The sequence below is a fragment of the Camelina sativa genome, chromosome 7 (genome assembly GCF_000633955.1).
Source record: "Camelina sativa cultivar DH55 chromosome 7, Cs, whole genome shotgun sequence".
NCBI lineage: Eukaryota > Viridiplantae > Streptophyta > Magnoliopsida > Brassicales > Brassicaceae > Camelina > Camelina sativa.
In genome coordinates this window covers 30350377-30370056 of record NC_025691.1, presented here as the reverse complement: position 1 = coordinate 30370056, position 19680 = coordinate 30350377, and the positions used below count along the sequence as shown (strand labels likewise).

The 19680-nt window shown below is 41.3% G+C and overlaps 6 protein-coding genes and 1 pseudogene across 14 annotated transcripts in view; 4 read left to right on the top strand and 3 right to left on the bottom strand.

Moving 5' to 3' along the window:
* On the top strand, nucleotides 71-1897 carry LOC104703458 (glyoxylate/hydroxypyruvate reductase A HPR2-like). Its single transcript, XM_010419481.2, has 3 exons — nucleotides 71-89; nucleotides 469-919; nucleotides 1259-1897. Exons 2-3 carry the CDS (start codon nucleotides 497-499, stop codon nucleotides 1775-1777), a joined length of 942 nt encoding a protein of 313 aa, XP_010417783.1. The 5' UTR covers nucleotides 71-89; nucleotides 469-496; the 3' UTR covers nucleotides 1778-1897.
* Nucleotides 1927-3542, bottom strand: LOC104703454 (la protein 2-like). The gene is made up of 7 exons (XM_010419476.1): nucleotides 3313-3542; nucleotides 3156-3239; nucleotides 2989-3059; nucleotides 2692-2903; nucleotides 2465-2609; nucleotides 2313-2370; nucleotides 1927-2162 (listed from the first exon to the last, which is right to left on the bottom strand). The coding sequence occupies exons 1-7, from the start codon at nucleotides 3513-3515 to the stop codon at nucleotides 2078-2080; spliced, it is 858 nt and encodes a 285-aa protein (XP_010417778.1). The 5' UTR covers nucleotides 3516-3542; the 3' UTR covers nucleotides 1927-2077.
* LOC104703455 (ATP-dependent DNA helicase DDX11-like) lies at nucleotides 3559-7865 on the top strand. 2 transcript variants are annotated; one of them, XM_010419477.2, is made up of 10 exons: nucleotides 3559-3761; nucleotides 3906-4463; nucleotides 4545-4636; nucleotides 4836-5189; nucleotides 5306-5608; nucleotides 5703-5930; nucleotides 6022-6243; nucleotides 6351-6888; nucleotides 6981-7303; nucleotides 7514-7865. In XM_010419477.2, the coding sequence occupies exons 1-9, from the start codon at nucleotides 3635-3637 to the stop codon at nucleotides 7208-7210; spliced, it is 2652 nt and encodes an 883-aa protein (XP_010417779.1). In that variant the 5' UTR covers nucleotides 3559-3634; the 3' UTR covers nucleotides 7211-7303; nucleotides 7514-7865. The 2 variants fall into 2 exon arrangements, with proteins under 2 accessions (XP_010417779.1, XP_010417780.1); XM_010419478.2 differs by lacking the exon at nucleotides 7514-7865 and adding an exon at nucleotides 7398-7488.
* Nucleotides 7326-8864, bottom strand: LOC104703456 (mitochondrial arginine transporter BAC2). 2 transcript variants are annotated; one of them, XM_010419480.2, is made up of 3 exons: nucleotides 8688-8862; nucleotides 8349-8597; nucleotides 7326-8157 (listed from the first exon to the last, which is right to left on the bottom strand). In XM_010419480.2, exons 2-3 carry the CDS (start codon nucleotides 8583-8585, stop codon nucleotides 7510-7512), a joined length of 885 nt encoding a protein of 294 aa, XP_010417782.1. In that variant the 5' UTR covers nucleotides 8586-8597; nucleotides 8688-8862; the 3' UTR covers nucleotides 7326-7509. The 2 variants fall into 2 exon arrangements, with proteins under 2 accessions (XP_010417782.1, XP_010417781.1); XM_010419479.2 differs by having other exon boundaries at nucleotides 8349-8864.
* Nucleotides 9050-14040, top strand: LOC104703452. Of its 5 annotated transcripts, none has more exons than XM_019228042.1 (13): nucleotides 9050-9203; nucleotides 9300-10142; nucleotides 10225-10357; nucleotides 10842-10945; nucleotides 11042-11186; nucleotides 11266-11406; nucleotides 11500-11779; nucleotides 11877-12555; nucleotides 12671-12744; nucleotides 12808-12910; nucleotides 13002-13342; nucleotides 13448-13775; nucleotides 13846-14040. In XM_019228042.1, exons 2-8 carry the CDS (start codon nucleotides 10102-10104, stop codon nucleotides 12116-12118), a joined length of 1086 nt encoding a protein of 361 aa, XP_019083587.1. In that variant the 5' UTR covers nucleotides 9050-9203; nucleotides 9300-10101; the 3' UTR covers nucleotides 12119-12555; nucleotides 12671-12744; nucleotides 12808-12910; nucleotides 13002-13342; nucleotides 13448-13775; nucleotides 13846-14040. The 5 variants fall into 5 exon arrangements, with proteins under 5 accessions (XP_019083587.1, XP_019083586.1, XP_019083589.1 ...); XM_019228041.1 differs by having other exon boundaries at nucleotides 9143-10142; nucleotides 11877-12230; nucleotides 12370-12555; XM_019228044.1 differs by having other exon boundaries at nucleotides 9143-10142; nucleotides 13002-13052; nucleotides 13189-13342.
* Nucleotides 12362-14228, top strand: LOC104705112 (annotated as a pseudogene).
* The window catches only part of LOC104703453 (heat shock 70 kDa protein 15-like), a 9170-nt gene continuing 3609 nt past the window's right edge, over nucleotides 14120-19680 (bottom strand). Inside the window, exons 3-11 of one of the 3 annotated variants that reach the window (XM_010419474.2) lie at nucleotides 16382-16459; nucleotides 16030-16257; nucleotides 15856-15951; nucleotides 15501-15713; nucleotides 15220-15414; nucleotides 14987-15133; nucleotides 14749-14898; nucleotides 14518-14648; nucleotides 14120-14434 (exon numbers count right to left, since the gene is read on the bottom strand). In XM_010419474.2, coding sequence (XP_010417776.1) covers nucleotides 14275-14434; nucleotides 14518-14648; nucleotides 14749-14898; nucleotides 14987-15133; nucleotides 15220-15414; nucleotides 15501-15713; nucleotides 15856-15951; nucleotides 16030-16257; nucleotides 16382-16459 — 1398 coding nt within the window. In that variant the 3' untranslated portion in view covers nucleotides 14120-14274. The remainder of the gene's footprint in view (nucleotides 14435-14517; nucleotides 14649-14748; nucleotides 14899-14986; nucleotides 15134-15219; nucleotides 15415-15500; nucleotides 15714-15855; nucleotides 15952-16029; nucleotides 16258-16381; nucleotides 16460-19680) is intronic. The other 2 variants (XM_019228034.1, XM_010419475.2) reach the window with 2 other exon arrangements.

Sequence of the window (19680 nt, the reverse complement as noted above, 5' to 3'; positions counted from 1 at the left end):
AATCATTATTTAGGATTTGATAATTTGAGATATATATATATATATATATATATATATATAGAGAGAGAGAGAGAGATAGAGAGAGAGAGGTGTGTTTGAATCAAAATGTTATAATATATAAGAGTAAAGTATGTGAATTGTGATTAACCAACCATTTCACTGGATTCTGCATTGTCAACGGCTACGTTGCTCATACATACACATACAATGTCTTTTCTTTTGTTCTTGAATTTTCTCATATGTTCATGAATCTCAATTCTCAAATATGCATGAATATCAAACGTGCAATGCTGTCGTCCGTCCGTTATGAAAAGATTCGGCCGACACAGCTTACTTAACGGCCCATTAATAGTGGGTAATTTAAGTTATGGGCTGAAATAGAAGCCCATATTATTATATCTCTGTTAGAGTTAGAGACGCATTGTCCTCGTCGTCAGTCGATAATTACAGACCACTCCATCCATCGAGAAGAGTGTCTGGAATTTCGAAAGAAAAGATGGAATCAATCGGAGTGCTGATGATGTGCCCCATGAATTCGTACCTCGAGAACGAGCTTCAGAAGCGCTTCAACCTTCTTCGCTACTGGACTTCTCCTGAGAAATCCGTCTTCCTAGAAACACATCGGAACTCCATCCGCGCCGTCGTTGGAAATGCTTTTGTCGGCGCTGATGCTCAACTCATCAACGATCTTCCCAAGCTTGAGATTGTCTCCAGCTTCAGCGTCGGCCTAGACAAGATTGATTTAGGAATATGCAAAGATAAAGGGATCCGCGTCACCAACACTCCCGACGTCCTCACCGAAGACGTCGCAGATCTCGCGATTGGGCTTATCCTCGCTCTCCTCCGACGGCTATGTGAGTGCGATCGCTATGTCCGGAGCGGAAAATGGAAGCAAGGTGACTTCAAACTCACCACTAAGGTTCTCTCTCTCTCCCTCTTCTCTCTTCACATACCCTCTTTAAAAGTATTGATCGAAGCCTGCATATATAAAATCGAATTTCTCATGTAAAAGAAATCAAAGTTAGTGGTGATCGCTCCTGGTTGGAAATGAATTTGATGTTTAGATTAGATAAAAAGAAATGATCGTAAGGCTGATTCGATTTACATAGTACACTAGACACAGTAGCTTGTTGAAAAGTGGATAACGGGATTCGTATATGTTGTGTTAAGCTGCTATTATTAGTATTTAGAAAAGAGCTCTGCTTATCTTGGTCTTCTACTTCTATCTCTGCTTTAACATTCTTTCTTGTTGACTCAGTTTAGTGGAAAATCCGTGGGCATCATTGGTCTAGGTAGAATTGGGACTGCCATTGCAAAGAGGGCTGAAGCTTTCAGCTGCCCAATCAATTACTACTCCAGAACAGTGAAGCCTGATGTAGCCTACAAGTATTATCCAACGGTGGTTGACCTCGCTAAAAACTCTGACATCCTCGTGGTGGCATGCCCGCTGTCAGACGAGACCAGACACATTGTCAACCGTCAGGTGATGGATGCCTTAGGACCAAAGAGTGTGCTGATAAACATAGGCCGTGGACCACATGTTGACGAGCAAGAGCTTGTAAAAGCTCTAACAGAAGGCCGCCTTGGTGGGGCTGCCCTGGATGTGTTTGAGAAAGAGCCGCACGTGCCCGAAGAGCTCTTTGGCCTTGAAAACGTCGTTCTCCTCCCTCACGTGGGAAGTGGCACTGTGGAGACTCGGAATGCCATGGCCGATCTTGTGGTGGGTAACTTGGAAGCACACTTTTCTGGGAAGTCACTTCTCACTCCGGTGGTCTGAATGATGATTCATTTGGGATTTGGTTTCTTTTGAAAGACTGATAAGCTAAGTTACACTGTCGTATACAAGGAATGGATTTTGAACGCTAAACGAAACCTCTGTTTTATGTCTCTTACTTTATCTTTCTTAGTATAGGAGTGGCGCATAAGTTAGGACTGTAAGTTTACCAAAACAGATAAATACCGTTTACCGAACTACTCACAGACGACATTATAATCGTCAACTGAAGTCAAATATCTATTTTGTTGAGAATTAGCTGAACCTATAAAAAAAGTAGAGAAGAGTATGACAACACTACAACTAGCGCTCCTTTCGAGCCTTCTTGATTGGTTGTGCGGATTCGAAACACACATCTTTGCTTTTTTCCTTGATGTCACCTTCTTTCCTGATACAAATGAACAAAGAATCTTGGGAGTTAAGTTGGAACACTCAATGAAGAACAAGAGACAACATGTGAACAAATGAGTGCTGGTACAAGGCAAGTCCCAAGTATATTCCCTGCAATGAATAGACAAGGTTTGGTTTGATGTCATACCCTTCTCCTTCCGGCTCAGCTGATGATAGTCTTTTCCACAACTCTCTCTCGATCTCCCCTGAAAGCATTAGTATACATACCAGTCATTTCCAGCGTTTCTATGGTTAACTTCATTTTTTGGCACGACTAACTCAAGGGAATTGCCACCTTACCATTCACTGCTTCCAAGGCTATTGAGAAGTTATTCTTCACAACTAAACCTCCAACAAACTCCGCAGCTGCACGGGCTTTCGTTGCTGTTTCTGAATCTATGAAACAAACGTAACCCGAATCCAATCCACGAGAGTATTCTATGTGCTGCAATAAGCACAGGAAAAGATTGTTCAACAATCAAATTTTTTCTAAGGGATTGGTGGTTGGACAAAAGGTTGCAATTTACCTTAACGCTGCCAAATCTTTGAAATACATCCTTGAGAACCTCAGATCCAAGAGAATCACTGTTGTTCCATGGGGGAACCGCAAGTTGATCAGCGGTGTTAACTCTCTCCTTGCCACCTTCCTTCTTTCTATCAATTTCTTCCAACCTCTCTGCAATGCCTGTCTCCTTATCTTCCTTCTCTCTGATGTTAATATTCAGAGTCCTGGGTTTTTCTGCAACCGAGAGCAGTTGCTTAGAGAGCAGTTCACATGTTTTTTTAATTGAGATCAACAACAATCTTGAGAAGCGAGAAAGTACCTTTGTTCGTTATATTTTCTCCACTGGCTATCCATTTCAATGTGAATTTGACAAGCTGACCTATGCGGAATCTGTAGCAATATATATATATGGTTAGATAGAAACATATGAGCCAACTTGCAGTTGATAAATCAAGAAGCGTTTTGGTGATACAAAAACAAACTGACTCATTGTGGGAGGTATCTCTAGGACTTGAGCCTGATTTTCCGAGTAGCTTGATTAGATTCTCTCTTTGACAGTCAAAATCACTCCTGCATAGCAAACAGGAATGGTCAGGTAATGCCAATATCTGCTACATAGAAAGGAAAACCATCCTGAACTTACTTTGGTATGAGTACTAAGTCGGCGCCTGCATAGACCAAACTCTGCCTCAAAATAAATTCAGTGTCTTGTTCAGAGGAGAATTCAACCAAAGCAGTGCCACAAAAGTGTCGCTTATCCGCGATGTGGTGAGGTAGCCTCACACTGTTCACCTGAACATTTAAAAAAATGCCAGTTAGGAGGAGGAGATTGATTGTTAGACGCATGTGAAGAAGAAGAAGAAGAAGAAGAAGAAGAAGAAGAAGAAGAAGAAGAAGAAGAAGAAGAGAGAGAGGAGGTTGATGAGAAGGGAAGCTGAGGTGAGTATTTCTTCTTCTTCTTCTCGATGACGACGGAGAAACGAGAATTCCCGGCGTTTCCGTACAAGCCGTACTCGATCCAAATCGATTTCATGAATGCGCTCTATCAGTTTCTGGACAAGGGAGGCGTTTCCATGCTCGAAAGCCCCACTGGTTCTTGCTACTACTCTCTCTCTCTCTCTCTTTCTTTTATTGAGATGAAGGGGCTCTTGTTTATTCAATTGGATCCCTCCTTACTTATCTTAGGGTTTGATCTCTCACTCTCACTCTCACTCTCATTCTCACTCTCATTCTCAGGTACTGGCAAATCTCTTAGCATTATCTGCAGTGCTCTCCAGTGGTTGATTGACCGCAAGGAGAAGGGTTTTACTCAGGTTTCCGACACGGTTGATGTTAATGACGACGACGACGAGCCCGATTGGATGAGAGATTTTACTCCCAACGATAACGACAGAGCCAATCACAAGAGCTTCAAATCCTCATTTCGGCTCACCAAACATGCCAAGGAAAAGGTTCCTCTAGTTTCGGAAGGGGACGTTTCTGTAAGCAAAGGCGACGAGGCTCTTCTAAACGATCAAGAATTTTTGTTGGAAGAATACCAAAGCGAAGATGAGTCATCATCTTCGGGCGGACGTAAGTCGTCCAAGAGAAAACCCGCCGGTGGTTTTGACAGTTCATCAGAAGAAGATGAGGAAGACGACCGCGAAGATGACCAACATGGACTCAAGGTTTTCTTTTGCAGCCGAACACATTCACAGCTTTCCCAGTTTGTCAAGGAGTTGCGCAAGACTGTGTTTGCCAAAAATATCAATGTTGTCTGTCTCGGCTCCCGAAAGAACTTGTGCATTAATGAAGGTTTTCCCATCATTTCTCCTTCCTTTTTTTTCATTGTTTGATTCTACACTTACTTACACTTACCACTAGGGTCATGTACAGATGTTCTTAAGCTTGGTAATGTGACCCGAATCAACGAGAGGTGCTTGGAGTTGCAAAAGAAGAAGAATTCTCAAGTCTCTTCTAAAAAGAAGGTACACATTATCAACTTGTTTAACTAATGATGAATTGATGACTGTTTTAGTCTTTAAAGAGTCTTCTATCTTGCATTGCTGGTAGGCTTCTAACATAAAGGAATATGTGTTTGTTTCCTCATTGTGCATTGTCATATAGTTTAGTAGAATGATTCGAAGATTTTGCCTGCGGTAACTAATTGAAGCTTGAATATTCCAGAATTTAGGTACAAATGTAAGGGTAGGACGAACCAAAGCTTCTTGCAGATGCCCAATGCTTAGAAAACATAAACTACAGCGAGAATTCAAGGCTGAGAGTTTTCAACAAGAAGCCATGGACATTGAAGATCTTGTTCAGCTTGGACGACAAATGAGAACTTGTCCATACTACGGTTCTAGAAGAATGGCCCCGGCAGCTGATCTTGTTATTCTTCCATATCAGTCTCTTCTCTCAAAGTCTTCACGAGAATCTCTTGGTCTAAGCTTGAAAAACAGTGTTGTTATCATAGACGAGGCTCACAATTTGGCTGACACACTTCTCAGTATGCATGATGCAAAAATAACAGTGTCACAGGTAAAATTTCATCTGCTTTTAGAGCACATGTTCTTTGAATAGGATTATTTCGAAGCTGCTTTGCTGATACCTCACACAATGTGGAGTCACGATTTCTAAGTTATTGTGTATTGCAGTTGGATGATATACATTGCAGCCTAGAGAGTTATCTCGGAAGATTCCAGAAACTCTTGGGGGCTGGAAACCGGAGATACATCCAAATTCTGTTGATTCTCACCCGAGCCCTCCTCAAACCTTTTACTAGTGAGAGGAATCTAAACAGCGTAAATGTTGGACTTGATACGGGAAACCCCTCTAAAAGCAATCCTTGTGGTGCTTGTTCGATGGCCATATATGACTTTTTATTTTCTCTGAATATAGACAATATCAATTTGTTCAAGTTACTTGCCTATGTAAAGGAAAGCAATATCATTCATAAGGTAATTGGTTCTTCATATTTGCCCCTTTCGCTTGTCCAACTCTTTTCTCCTGTCCATTGCCCTTTTCTTAACTTTGCTGTTCAACTATGTCCAGGTCAGTGGATATGGGGAGAGAGTTGCTATGTTGCAGAAAGATCCCGTGGCTCATGAGGAAACGAGCAAGTTAACAAGTTTTAGAGCGTTTTCTGATATGTTGGTGGCACTCACTAACAACAATGGTGATGGGCGGATAATAATTTCAAGGACGAGTTCGTCTACTTCTGGCCAACAAGGAGGGTACATCAAATATGTCATGCTTACAGGAGCAAAGTTATTTTCGGAGGTTGGCCCTTGCATAAATGAGTTTCTTTATTTCTTCTCAGTAGTGGTTTCCGCAATTCAACAATGTAATTGTTAATGAAACATATTTGTAGGTGGTAGATGAAGCGCATGCTGTCATATTGGCAGGTGGGACACTTCAACCTATAGAAGAGACAAGGGAACGACTCTTTCCATGGCTACCATCGAATCAGCTGCAGTTCTTCTCATGTAGTCACATCGTCCCCCCTGAGAGCATAATGCCAATCGCAGTTTCACATGGTCCTTCTGGTCAGTCCTTTGACTTTAGCCACAGTTCAAGAAGCTCAACAGGAATGGTGGGTAATCCAATTGACAGCTCGTTTTCACACATGTTTTATTCCTTTAACATTAATGAGATTCAGAAAGAGTATTGTGTTTTTGACTTTCCGGGTATGGTTGACAGATACAGGAGTTAGGACTCTTAATGAGCAACCTGGTGGCAATGGTTCCTGAAGGCGTTATCGTATTTTTCTCCTCCTTTGAGTATGAAACACAGGTGCACACAGCATGGAGTAACTCAGGGATACTCAGAAGAATAATGAAGAAGAAGCGTGTGTTCAGAGAACCCAGAAGAAACACTGAAGTAGAAGCTGTTCTCAGAGATTACAAGGAAGCTATAGAAAGCGAAAGAGGGGCAATAATGCTAGCTGTGGTTGGCGGGAAGGTGTCAGAAGGAATCAATTTCAGCGACAGCATGTGCCGGTGTGTTGTGATGGTTGGTCTGCCGTATCCCAGCCCGTCTGACTTTGAGTTGTTAGAGAGAATAAAGCATATAGAAGGTCTTGGAGATTCAGAATCCGCAAAACCTTCTCTGAGTTTGGTAGATGATTCTTACTACAGTGGAGATGTTCAAGCAGGATTTGGCGTGTTAAAGAGCTGCAAACGGAGAGGAAAAGAATACTATGAAAATCTGTGTATGAAAGCAGTTAACCAATCAATCGGTGAGTTGGTGGTCTCAAAAAAAAATGTTGCTTGCGTTTTATTTAGTGTTGATGGGACTGAGACAAAATGTTCTTCCCTGGTTGCTTTGCAGGCAGGGCCATCAGGCACATAAAGGATTATGCAGCCATTTTACTGGTGGATGCTCGATATTCTTCTAATGATCCATCCAAAAGAACATCTAATCCATCCAACAAGCTCCCGAAGTGGATCAAAGATAGTCTAATTTATTCCACTAAAGGCTACGGAGATGTTCATAGACTGTTGCACCAGTTCTTTAAACATAAAAATGTTGAAGACTCATCCGAGACCAATCAGCATTAATTAGTGACCGTGTCTATGAGAGAACATGTTGGAGGACATACATCCTTGGCACTCTTATTTTGGGTATCTACTAAAACCATTATCAAAAAAGTGGTAAGATATATATATATATATATATATAGCAAAAGAATTTCATCATTTCCATCTGTTTCCTTTTTGGGTTTGTAACAATTTCTGAATGTCACAGTGATTTCTGTCTGATCCTTAAAAGAAGAGTCAGATTTGGTTGACCAAAGCAATCCAAATCCACCTCAAATCTATTATGTGCTAACTACAACATTCACTTGTTGGCCTATTTATTAGACTCGCTTTCCTGGGGCAACATGGGCGGATGGGAAACACCTCAAGGCAACCTCATAAGCAGCAAAAATAGCACCGTTGACAACAAAGGCCCTGGCAACAGCAGTGCCGAGGCCACGCCAGAGAACGCTATAGCCTTCCTGTTGGACGCTCTTGCGAAAACAATCAGAAATGCCGTGGTAAGCACCGTGGCCTTGTTGGAGTCTGGTCTTGACGACATCAAGAGGATAACAAGCAACCCAGCTGGCAACACCAGCAAGACCACCAGCGAGCAACATGGTGGTGAGGTTTTCTTCTCCAGTCTTTCTGCAGCCGGGATGAAGCCTTTCCCTGACGTACTCATAGGTCCAGAAGTAGAGGCCATGAGCGGGAGCATCTCTGAGGACGGTAATGGTGAGGCCTTTGTAAATACCCCTAAGACCTTGGGTCCGAAGAATGGTCTTGGCTAAGCTGACGGGACCAGAGTTGGTCTGCTGTAGCTGGAGACGAATCTTGAGGAGCTCGACAGGGGTGAGCAAGAGGCTCTGGACAGCACCGGTGCCGACACCACCAAGAGCAACGCCAGTGTAGGAAGGAGGTTCGTCAAGAGGAAGAGAGGAATCAAAGGAGCGAGAGAGTATGGCGTATATCTGGAATACCATAGCATTCTGCCGGGAGGGGGCAACACCAAAAAAAGAAAAAAAAGAAAAAAAAAAAGAGAGTATCAATAATGCATCTTTTTGTTGTTTATGGTGGGTGGGATTTGGTGGATATTCTGAGCTTTATTATCCGCAATCAAATCCAAAAAAAAAAAAGGTTGAATGAATCTTTCTTGAAATGGTAGAAAAAAGGAAAACACCTGAAAAGTGACGGAGGCCAAGGGGGCACCCATGCCTCTGTAGAGGGAGGTGGGACCCTCGACGGCGAGCATACGGCGGAGAATGGTGAAGGCAGATCCCGATTTGGAGCTATGTTGTTGCCGAATCCTCAGGGTGTCCAAGGGGTATCCGGAGACGATCCCGGCCACGCCCCCAAAGCCACCGGCGACGAACTCTCTCCCCCAGCTGCTCGCCAAAAACTCCGGCCAGAAATCCATCTCTCGGAAGGGCTTGTACGTGAGTAGGAACAAGGAAGAGTCACAGACTAGAATCAAAATCGGAGTCTATGTTTTTTTTGTTTTTGGGGGAGCTTTTAGTACCAGAAGAAAAGCTTAAGATTGATTGAGACTGAAACTGCACCGTCCTTTTTACACCATCTAGCTCCAACCCACTCCCGCCACCTACGCACATCTCCTGCCAAAAACTCTCTCGCACTGGACTGGGCGCTTTTTTTTTTTTTTTTATAAGTAATAATGAAATCCTCCTAATCCTTTCTTTGTCCACTAGTCTTAATGAGTCTATTTACGTTATTTTTTTCAAAGCCTAGGAAGAAGAAAAACGTGTTATCTAACTCTCAATCCGTAGTTTTAAAAACGGTATTTTGTTAAGGAACAAAAGTAGTGCACGTAATCCCCACATCATCACATAAAGGCAAATTAATTAAACGAGCCACATGAAGAAGAAGAAACGTAGAGTACACAGAACATTTTGGGGGTATTTCTTTTCATTATTTGTTATTATATATCTCTTGCATATAAATATAGAGGCCATAGACGTCAAGTTAATGATTAACTTTGTTAATTTTCACCCAAATGAAAAATCTACATCCTTACTTTGTTAGTTCTTCTTTTTTGGTTTAATAATTCTTATCCCATCACAGCAGATTCTCCTTCTTCTTCTTTTCTAATTAGATCCTTCCTTGTCTGAAACAGTGAAGCATACTTACTAATACACACCTAAGTCTCTAAGTTGGAAGGAACACAAGTTAAAAGCACAGGTGTAGGAAACTGATCACCTTCTCCTCCTCTTTCTTTCTTTCTTTCTTGATAAATAAAGCAAAGCAAAGTTTTTTTTTGTGTGCAGACGACGTCAATGGGCTTTGCCTATGTTTCTTTGGCCCAATTGAGATATTATCCAAAAAGAGATCACATTTGTTGTTGGTTTGAATCGATGGTTAATGATAGAATAGAAGAGATACAAAAAGCATATATATATGATGATAAAAATTGATCAGTGATGAGATCACTCTCACTCACATACGCGAGATGAATTCCGAAACTAACCCTAGTCAACCCCCTTCTCTTGCGGGGAACTCCACCCTGTTTTGGTAAAATTACAGCTCCCCGACCCTATCCGAAGCGCGCGCTATAATAATAAAGAGATGATGATGCTTCTCTCGTCGATAAAAAAGCGGAGGAGACACAGGTTCCGTGGTTTTCTTAAGTCCGTTTCTTCAGATCTCATGTAAGACCGAGCCAAGCCAAGGTCGTTTCTTTTTCACATTCTCTCTCTCTTTCTTTCTTTCTTTCTTTCTTATAAAGCCAAAGCCCTTCCCTTATAGCGCCATCTTTCCCAAAAAGGACGACACATTTCTTCTCTATCTCTCTCTTTCTCTTGCACGAAAGAGAGAGAGATATAACAAAAACCACACCCCAAAACAGAAAAAAACACAAAACAAAAAAAAAACAAAACAGAAAAAGAAGAAGAACAAGAAGAAAACATTCGAAAGGCACAATGTTTGATGGGCTGTTTAAACCCAAATTCTATACGAAATGGTAAGGTTCTTCTTTTTTCGTTTGCGTTTCCGTTTCAATTGGTTTCTTTCATCCTTTCTTGATTGCACAAAATCGTTCTCAGCAAGTCGTTGGTCAAGATAACCAAGACAAGAGTAGACACCGTGAAGAGGAAGAAAAACTCGGTTTGCAAATATCTCAAGAACGACATTGTCGATCTTCTCAAGAACAGCCTCGATTACAATGCTTATGGCAGGGTATGTAATTTCCCTTTTGTTTTCTTTCTTTATCATTGCTTTTAGATTGATTCAACAAGTCCTTTTCTTTTCTTTTCTTTGGAGTTTTATATATGTTCGTAATTCTTCATGTCCTCTCTGTATGTCGCCGTTGTCATTTAAATGGGTCACGGGGATCTGATTGGTTTTCCGAACGTGAAAGCAATTACATTTCCAACTGAAAGAAAGATAAAAAAAAAAAAAAAGAATAATTTTATTCTCTTTCTAAAAGAGGGTCAACGATGGTTTCGTTAAATCCTTAGTTCCTTCTATTTTAGTATTATACGGAAGCAAGAGCGTAAAACAGAAATCTATATAAATTTATTTGTAATGCTGTCACCAGCTGGTTATAACAGAGTCCAGTGACTTGTTGCTTAAGCAACAAATTGTGTGGCTTAATTGTGTTTGTCTTTTGAAGTTAATCACATGAGTGAGTTCGCAAAGATTTTGATTGCGTGTGTGACAGGCAGAAGGGCTTATTGAGGAGAAAAGGAGGCTGGCTTGTTATGAATTGTTGGAGCAGTTCTGCAACTGTGTTGCATCCAATGTCTCTCTCTTACAGAAATCCAAGTAAAATTAATTAAACACACCTTTTAAACTAAGAGTAATGGAATTCGCCTCTACTTGCTCATCTAAAGATCTGGTACCTGATTGTCTGAGCTGCAGTGGGTGCCCTGGCGAGTGTCGCGTGGCCATCTCCTCCCTTGTATATGCGGCCGCTAGAGTCTCTGAAGTGCCTGAGCTACGCGACCTCAGGTCTTTATTTGCTGAGAGATACGGGAATACTCTTGAACAGTTTGTGAATCCTGAGGTACGTACATCATTTTTGTTTTGGATGACTTTTTTCAATAACCACTTGCTGAGTGAGACCATGGGATGGGCATGTGAAGTTTGTAGAGAGATTCAAAGCAGAGCCACCGCCAAAGGAAATGAAAGTGGAGCTGCTGAGGGAAATAGCCAGAGAGCACTCCATAAAATGGGATGCCAAGTCTTTAGAGCAGAGGTTGTACACTGCAGCAACACCTCCTCATGTGAGTCTCTCTCTCTCTCTCTTTTCCTTGTCTTGTGTCTTTTTATTTAATACCATGTCATACAGTTTGAGTGAGACTCTCTCATTATTGCAGACGGAAACTGAAGAAGCAAAGACAAAGAGCAACGACACAAGAACAAGCACGGAAAACAGAATCAGCTTTTCCTCTTTGGATGACACCAACAAGTCCATGAGTACAAGCGAAGAAGACTCAATGAGTACAAGCGGGAGTTGTGTAACTGGCCCTGAGGAGGATCAAGAAACGAAACCATTCTACTACAGATTCATCATGCCGCCTGCCCCTTACAAAATAGAAAAACAGGAAAGCCTTCCAGAGAAGATGACCAAATCTGACCTCATGGCCGAGGACAATGGTGAGTAGCAGCAGCAATAAGTACATTATAAAAGAATATATAGTTTCTTGTTTATATATTTGTTGGTCAAGCGGGTTAAGTAAGTGGTATGAAACAGATTCACCGAGAGGCGAAAAACCGAAGCCGAGATCAGTGAGACGAAGATTCGCAAACCCGCCCCCAGAAGAGGAAGCATTGAAGCAGAGCAAGAACATGAGATCAGAGTCGATGGAGAAAGCAAGGGGAGATGGGATAAGAAGGATGAGTCTTCGAACAGCCTCGTGGCAGCTTAAGCATTCCTCCAGTGTCCCAGATTTTGATGAGGTCGCCGCCCGCGTCGATGCTCTCTCACGAAATTGATTTTGATGAGGTCGCAGTCGCACGCAGCCTCAGCACTTCTTATTAGTGAATTATTAGAGAAGAAAAAATATTAAAATGTTTTTTTTTTGCTGCCGTCGTCATTCGTCAGTGTGTAAGTAAAGACTTCGTCGAGCTCGTATTCTTTTGTAAACTTATATAAGGAAAAAAAAAAAAAACCCTAAAATCATTGGAATTGACCTAACTCCACTTTAAATTCTTTTTTTACATTCATCTCTTCATCTGCCGATTAGAGAGAGCTAGAATGGAGGATTCAGATTCAGAGATTGATGAGGTGATGAGCGAGATTCACCTCGGTTGCCCGCCGGGAACTAAGAAACCTTTTCTTTCCCGTTTCACCTTCTCCTTTGACAGTCATCATCTTACCGTTGATAAAGACGGAGATCTTCTTCTTCCTAGGCGCAACAACAGTTTCACTTGTAACTACTAGCTAGACTTTTCTTTTTTTTTTTTTTTTTTGATCCCTCTCATTATTAGTATATTGGNTTAGTATATTGGATTAACCCTTTTACTCTTTTTTGTTTCTGTGAGAAGTCTGATCCGCTCACTCGTTTACTGTAACTATTCAGCATTCTATCACATCTACGCTCCCTCTTGTTGGTCTGCAGGTATATGCCTCTCAATCGTCTTTCTTTTTCCAAGCTGCATGCTGCTCATCTCTGCCTCTTCAGGTCTGGAAAGCACAACTTGTCTTATCAGAATTTGTGTTGCATAAGACGTGCACCTCATCTGACTTTCATGGCATTGTGTGTCTCGAACTCGGTGCTGGGACAGGTCATTTTCTCTCATTATACTCTTTCCATTCCATCTTTTAATTCTCTTCATGATCAGTCTTTTACTCTCTTCATATATGTTTTCTTTCCAGGACTACTTGGTATTTTGCTTGCACGGGTCGCCAAGGCTGTTTTCCTTACTGGTTCTTCATAATACACTATATCCATCTCTCTCTCTCTCTCTTTCACTTTCACATGCTTTACTCTTCTTCAACCTGTATCTAGCTATCTGGTCTCATCAGGCTTTTTCTCTTTTCAATTCCTCCCCCTACTATATAGATCATGGAGACCAAATTCTCTGCAACTGTGCTAACAACGTCCATATCAACTCATCCTTGTTTAACCCCCAAACTGTGGTCAATGTTCGTGAGCTCAACTGGATGAGCGAATGGCCTACTGAAGACAGCCATTGCCACTGCAGAATTCCGGATATGTAACAAACCTCTTTCTCTTCACCTTGGTATATTTCATCTTGTGTGACGACCCCGTTCACATAGCCGTGTGTGTGTGTGTATGTCCTGGTTTATATATGTTAAAGGTATTCTTGGAGCTCGCAGGACTTTGAACAAGTAAAAAATGCCAGCTTCATTTTCGCGGCAGATGTGATCTACAGCGATGATCTAACCATTGCACTATTTAGCACGTTAAAGAGGCTCATGTCATTCGGTTGTGACAAGGTAGCTGGATCACTTTGAAAAGGCTTAAGCAACCATGTTTACATACATATACAGAGCAAGAAACATCTGCACAATGGCAGGTGCTATATTTGGGACTGGAGAAACGATATAACTTCAGCCTGGATGATCTCAACGTAGTTGCCAATGGCTATGCCTGCTTTCGAAGCTACATCAAAGAAGATGGACTTTGTAAGTTGTGTCCTTTATGCTTTCCAACGTTGAAGGTATGAGATGGTTTAATATAAGTGGTATGGAACAGGTAAGCAGGAGAAGGGGTTTTTTGTGGGCAAGCGCATCGACGTCACACAGATCCCTAGGTACATGAAAGATTACGATAGAGGAGAAGACGTTGAGCTCTGGGAGATCAAATATGTATTTTGATTAATATTACAATGTCTGATTTGCATTTCATCTGCTGTTTTAAAACAGTCCAATGCAGAACAAATTCGCATTACACTCAACAATAAATAATCGAAGAAACAAAAAGTAACAAGACTTCCGAATTATATTTAAAAAAAACACCACAAGGAAACAATAAAAATGTACTTCCTAAAAAAATATTATCCAAAGGAAGAACTAAATATAAAATCTTTAGGAGATGATAGCAAACTAGAAATGAGGTTCATTCTATGACTAAAGAAAGTACGAACAAAATCGATACAAACACCATCTAGCTCTCGTGATCGATTTATGCACTGCCTTCGGTGGGATTCTCGGTCTCCATTGGTTCGGCGGCAGACGCTGGTGGCTGTGGCTCACTCTTGCCCTCATCTGCCGGCTCACCTCCCTTGGCTTGTGGTGCCTCTGCTTTAGCTGGCTTTGGTTTCGTCATTATAGGCCTGCAAAACCTGCAAAACATCCAAAGCAGGATCACTTTCTATATCATGTAGTCGTTCTCTTCGGATAAACAAATACAAAGAGCCTTGCTTACTTGTCCAATGCCTCCGCCTTGCTTGTAACATCAGCTGACAAAAGAACAGGAGTGGCATACTTGGGAAGTATATCCTGCTGCTGCTGCTTCTCCCGCAGCCAAGCTTCAGCTTCCACACACTCGTTCAAAACCTTCATTATTGCACAACAACAAAACACACATCAAACCATTTTCTCATGCCTCTAAAATTCACCATTTGTTCTGTGCTTTCGAGATGGGTCGAATTATTACCTTTTCCTTCTCTGCCAATTCAATGTGGTCAAACTTGGAATCAGTAGACACAGCTGCCTCTCTGTAGCTGTTAATACAGTAACCTAGCTGATCAATGACCGACCCTCTTTCCAAAGACTCCTTGTAGCGCACTTCAACAGGGTCACCAACCTGCAAAAGATCAAATTCCCAACCTCTGTCAATACATTGTCTCAGATATGTCTTTTTTTTTGCAAACAAGAGTCATCCTGTGAAGTACCTTCTTAAGCTCTTCGAGCTTCGCAACATAAACACCTTTAGTCTCATCTTCCCCATCTTCATACAACCAATCCTCCACTTCCTGCAGCTTTGCCAGGAATGCTTCCCTCTCTACATCAGTGATATATTCCTGGTATTTGTCACTCAGCTGAAAACAAAACACGTCAGTACCCAATACTCTGAACATTATAAATGCGTACACCCAATGCAAATGAAGAAGATAAGTATTCTCACTTTGTTTCGCATATCATAAACATAGGATTCAACAGCATTCTTGCGGTCCTTGGTCTCCTCCATAACTCTGTCTTGCAAAGCCATTTCAAATTCCTTCTCCACCGCCTTTTCGACCTCCACAGATTTCAAGGCACCATAGACCACTTCTGACAGAGGTACATTTGTTTTCTTCACCTTCTTCTTAGGAGCCTCAGCCTGTACATCCATTAATAAATATCAATTACTAAAGTTCACAAGTGAATGAGTAGAGCAAGCAGTATCAGTTAAGTAGAGAAACTAGCCTTTGAATCAGTTTCCATATGCACCGGCTTATCAGTAGATTCTGGAGCACCATTGTCAGTACCAGCTGCATCAATGGCTTCCTTGGCGTCCTGCATGTTAACATCAGAGTCACCAGAAGCAGGAGCTGTCTCAGAAGATGCAGTCTCCATCTTAGAAGTTTCCTCTAATTGTTCTTTAGAGACCGGAACTTCAACTTCTTCCTCTTCCAAAAGCTGAATTCAGGGGAGAGAAAAAACATTAGCATAAATTAAATGATCCTCAAGTATACAAGGGAAGCCACTGCTCTGGGTGATCAATTTGCAACTTATTATTAGAGAGAATGAACCTATAAATAGTTCACTTTAAGAAACTTACAGTTGCCGATTCAACTGAGACAATTCCATGCAGGTTCAATCTCACTTTCACTTTAAGCTTTGCCCTCTCGCCTTTTGATGACTGGAAGGGACCAATCTACAAAAAAAGAGATCAACCGTGAGAAACAAGAGCGCTAAATTCATACGTAATCATGAAAACGGGGAAAGATCATACTGTGTATGTGCTGATTTTTGGAGGCGCTTGCAACTCGTTTACATCACTATACTGCACATCAACAGAGAATGTTCCAGAACGATAAAAAGTTAGAGCCTTGACACTTGGAATGGGATTTCCTTTGGGAAAAACAATGGTGCTCTGCTGATTCTCAGATCCTCCATTTTGAGCATCGGAAGCTAGTCCTTTCCAAGCCAGCGAAATCGAGAAAGGGAAGCTCTCATGAACCTTCAGAGAACAAAAAAATATCATAATACGGCTAGTCAGATAACCTGGATTATAACAGTTCTCGAGTTACTTATAAGTATACCAAAAAACGACATTTACTTAAGCATAGATATGCACCCATTACCTGGAATTCGCGAACTTTAAAGGTTGGACTGAGAATGGCACACTGCAAGGCACATCCCCTTGACACACACTCACTTGCCTTCTCAATCTCAACTACGCACCATACATTGTCTTCTAATATCTTCTAACATGTCTAGCAAAGGTTTCCGTCTGGCCTGGCGGATGGTTCTATTGAAAGACTCGGAGAGGTTGTTTAAGTTGTCATTGCAGCAGCTTCCAATCCTGAAAAATGCTCTAGACCATCTTCTCGGGTTAGTTTTTAGTAGCGAATCATAAGCACTTGGATTGTAACTCCTCAATGCTTCTATATGACCACCAAATTCCCCTACTGTGTAACTTCTAGCAATTTTCCAGAATAGTCGTTGTAGCTCTATGTCATGACTATTTCTCTTCCAATTGTCCATGATGTGCCTAGCACATTGCCTATGCTCAGCTTGTGGAATGATTTCGTGAATTGCTTTAACTAATCCCTGAAAATGTGAAAAATGTAAACAATTAGATGATTTGAGACAAGAACCATGATAATGTTTGAAAAATGAACCTTTAACTAACCGATTGTTTGTCTGATATGATTGCTATGTTTTTGCCATCTTGAAGATCCAGCTTTGCAGATAGCTGCCTAAGAAACCAGTCCTAATTATCATCATTCTCAATCTCAACTACAGCCCATGCAATAGGAACTATTCTATTATCACCATCTCTCCCAACAGCAGCTAAAAGCTGACCCTTTACATCCCATTTCAGAAAGGCACCATCTATTCCTATGATAGGCCTACATGTATTCTTCCAAGCATCTCTCTGTGAATTAAAGCAAATAAATAGTCGATAAAACCTTTGTAAGCTGCCAATGGCTGGACCAGGAATAGTCTCGATCTCAAATGTTGTCCCTGGATTGGATCGAAAGATCTCAGCTTGATAATCCCATATACGTGCAAAGTGTTCTTCATGAGTGACTTTTCTTTCTTTCATAATTCTTGTCTTCGCCTTTGAACATTGATCTTCAGTGACTTCAAAGTTGTACTCTCTCTTGATCTCTGCAACCATATGTTGTTTAGTAATTTTAGGATCCTTTCTCAGTCTTTCTCTATACAACCAAACAATTGTCGTAGTCTTCAACATCTTGGAGAATCCGGACCTCACACATGCATGCTCATCATCGTAGATCTTTACTTGCATCTTATGCTTCTTCTTATCATAAGAAGCATAGCATTTCCATGGACACTTTACATCAGTCGTAGAACACTTACCACCTATCTTCAAACTCTGAGATCTATAAAGCTTAACATCATATCTAGTCTTGATAGAGTACCTTAGCACACCTATCTTGAACTCTTCTAGGCCATTGAACATTTTTCCCAAGCTCAATATCTCTTCGAGATCTTCAACTTGGGGAGCATCACCTTCGTCGTCAAATTCTTCATCATCCCATATATCATCTCCACTATCTGCATCACTCTCGTCTCCCTTGTCATCCCTCGCACCTGGTCCAAACTCGGCTTCAAAATCTTCACAATTTTCCTCCTCTACACCTATACCTTCTTCATCATTATCTTCCATTCCACCTCCATCTACATCTAGAACAGCCACTCCACCTCCATCTACAACTGGAACAGCTACAATGCTCCATTCTTGGTCTACACGAACTTCTTCATGATTACCTTCGTCAGCATACCTAACCTCATCAAGGTCGTCATCACCAACAACCTCACAATCGTCTCCACTCACAGCCTCACAATCCTCTTCGATATCTTCACCAGTCTTCTTCCTCTTTCGTTTACATTTGGGTTGAGGAACCGCATCAGTGTGTGGTAACGCCTCAGTCTCTGTTGGGATTTGATCTTCCTCAGTATCCGATTGGATCTCCACCGTCTCGGGTTCAGGTCTGCTACTTTCAGCTTCTTTGTTTTTCGTCGCCTTCTTCAGTCGAGGCGACCGTCGATTCGGAAGCCGCGTTCCTCCTCCACGGGTCCGCGCCATGGCAACAATTCCACAAAAATTTGAGAGAATTTTGGGATTATTTTCTAGGGTTTTTTGAAATCGATTTGGGAATTGTAAACCTAGAAATCGATTTGGGGGTTTTTGTTTCTTCAGTTTGTAAAACGACGTCGTATTACAAATAATCAAGCAATGTCGTTTTCTCTAAACGGTAGCAACTAACAGGCAATTAACCCCGTCGTCGAGAATTAACAGAGAGTTTACGTGATGCCTAAATCGACATGGTCAAACAAAGTTTGCTATTTTATGTAAAAATTAGCCTAAACTTGGTGATTAAAATGACACTTTGAAAGTTTGGGATTTATTTGTCCCAAATTTGAAAATTGGGTATTTTTTTGGCATTTTCCCATTAAGAATTTTGTTCTCGTTACTTTTTCCTCTTATATGGAGACGAAATTCTTGGCAAATGGCTCGGACCGTGGTTCTGGTTTAACCCTCAAACTTAGCTCAATTGGATGGCCAAGTGGTCAGGTCTTTTCAAGACAGCCATGGTCACCACATAGATCCGGAAAAAAGAATCAATTAACTCTTCGTTTTTCTTCTCTTGACATTTTATGACTTTGTGATCCTTTCACATCGCTACGTGTTCTTCTTTATGATCCAAGCTTCATCTGAGAGAGAGAGAGAGAGAGAGAGAGAGAGAGAGTAGCTAACTACATCAAGGATGAAGATGGACTTTGTAAGTTGTGTCCTTTATGCTTCAGATGTGTTTAAAGCTCAAAGCTCGGACATGATTTAATAAATGTGGCAAAGAACAGGCTAACAAGAGGAGTAGGTTTTGTCAGACAACGCATAAAGGTCACACAGATTTTCGCCTAAGATATAGGAGAAGTCGATGATAAGCTTACTTTAATGATACAAATCTCCAATGTGGGATCAAATTGCATTTCATTTGCTGTTACATAAACAGTCCAGTCCAACGTAGGGCGAATCCGCATTACTCTCGATAACAATTATAGAGTACGAACAAACAAAAATGAAACAAGACTTTCAAATTAAAAAGATACCACAAGGAACAATTGAAAATAAAAGAAAAAAAAACGATGCTTCCTAAAAATTGTTATCGCAAAGGAAGAATCAAATACAGAATTTTTCGGGGAATAATAGCGAAACCAGAAAAAGAGGTTCCACTAGGTAAATTAAAAAAGTAGGAACAAAATCGATACAACACCATCTAGCTCTCGTGATTGATTTAGACACTACCTTCAGTGGGATTCTCAGTCTCCATTGGTTCGGCAGAAGCTGGTGGCTGTTGCTCACTCTTGCTCTCATCCGCCGGTTCACCTCCCTTGCCTTGTGGTGCCT

Bases quoted from the DNA above. Each gene is read 5' to 3' on its own strand.
- LOC104703456 (XM_010419479.2), bottom strand. From the start codon at position 8,585: ATGGATTTCTGGCCGGAGTTTTTGGCGAGCAGCTGGGGGAGAGAGTTC. The intron at 8,158-8,348 runs GTGTTTTCCTTT...CCCTCCCGGCAG, and splicing joins TGGCCTCCGTCACTTTTCAG to AATGCTATGGTATTCCAGAT.
- LOC104703458 (XM_010419481.2), top strand. From the start codon at position 497: ATGGAATCAATCGGAGTGCTGATGATGTGCCCCATGAATTCGTACCTC. The intron at 920-1,258 runs GTTCTCTCTCTC...TTGTTGACTCAG, and splicing joins ACTTCAAACTCACCACTAAG to TTTAGTGGAAAATCCGTGGG.
- LOC104703455 (XM_010419477.2), top strand. From the start codon at position 3,635: ATGACGACGGAGAAACGAGAATTCCCGGCGTTTCCGTACAAGCCGTAC. The intron at 3,762-3,905 runs GTTCTTGCTACT...TCTCATTCTCAG, and splicing joins CATGCTCGAAAGCCCCACTG to GTACTGGCAAATCTCTTAGC. The intron at 6,889-6,980 runs GTGAGTTGGTGG...GTTGCTTTGCAG, and splicing joins AGCAGTTAACCAATCAATCG to GCAGGGCCATCAGGCACATA.
- LOC104703454 (XM_010419476.1), bottom strand. From the start codon at position 3,515: ATGCGTCTAACAATCAATCTCCTCCTCCTAACTGGCATTTTTTTAAAT. The intron at 3,240-3,312 runs GTAAGTTCAGGA...TTTGCTATGCAG, and splicing joins GACTTAGTACTCATACCAAA to GAGTGATTTTGACTGTCAAA. The intron at 2,371-2,464 runs GTAAGGTGGCAA...TAATGCTTTCAG, and splicing joins AGCCTTGGAAGCAGTGAATG to GGGAGATCGAGAGAGAGTTG.
- LOC104703452 (XM_019228042.1), top strand. From the start codon at position 10,102: ATGTTTGATGGGCTGTTTAAACCCAAATTCTATACGAAATG. The intron at 11,407-11,499 runs GTGAGTCTCTCT...TCATTATTGCAG, and splicing joins CTGCAGCAACACCTCCTCAT to ACGGAAACTGAAGAAGCAAA. The intron at 11,780-11,876 runs GTGAGTAGCAGC...GGTATGAAACAG, and splicing joins CCTCATGGCCGAGGACAATG to ATTCACCGAGAGGCGAAAAA.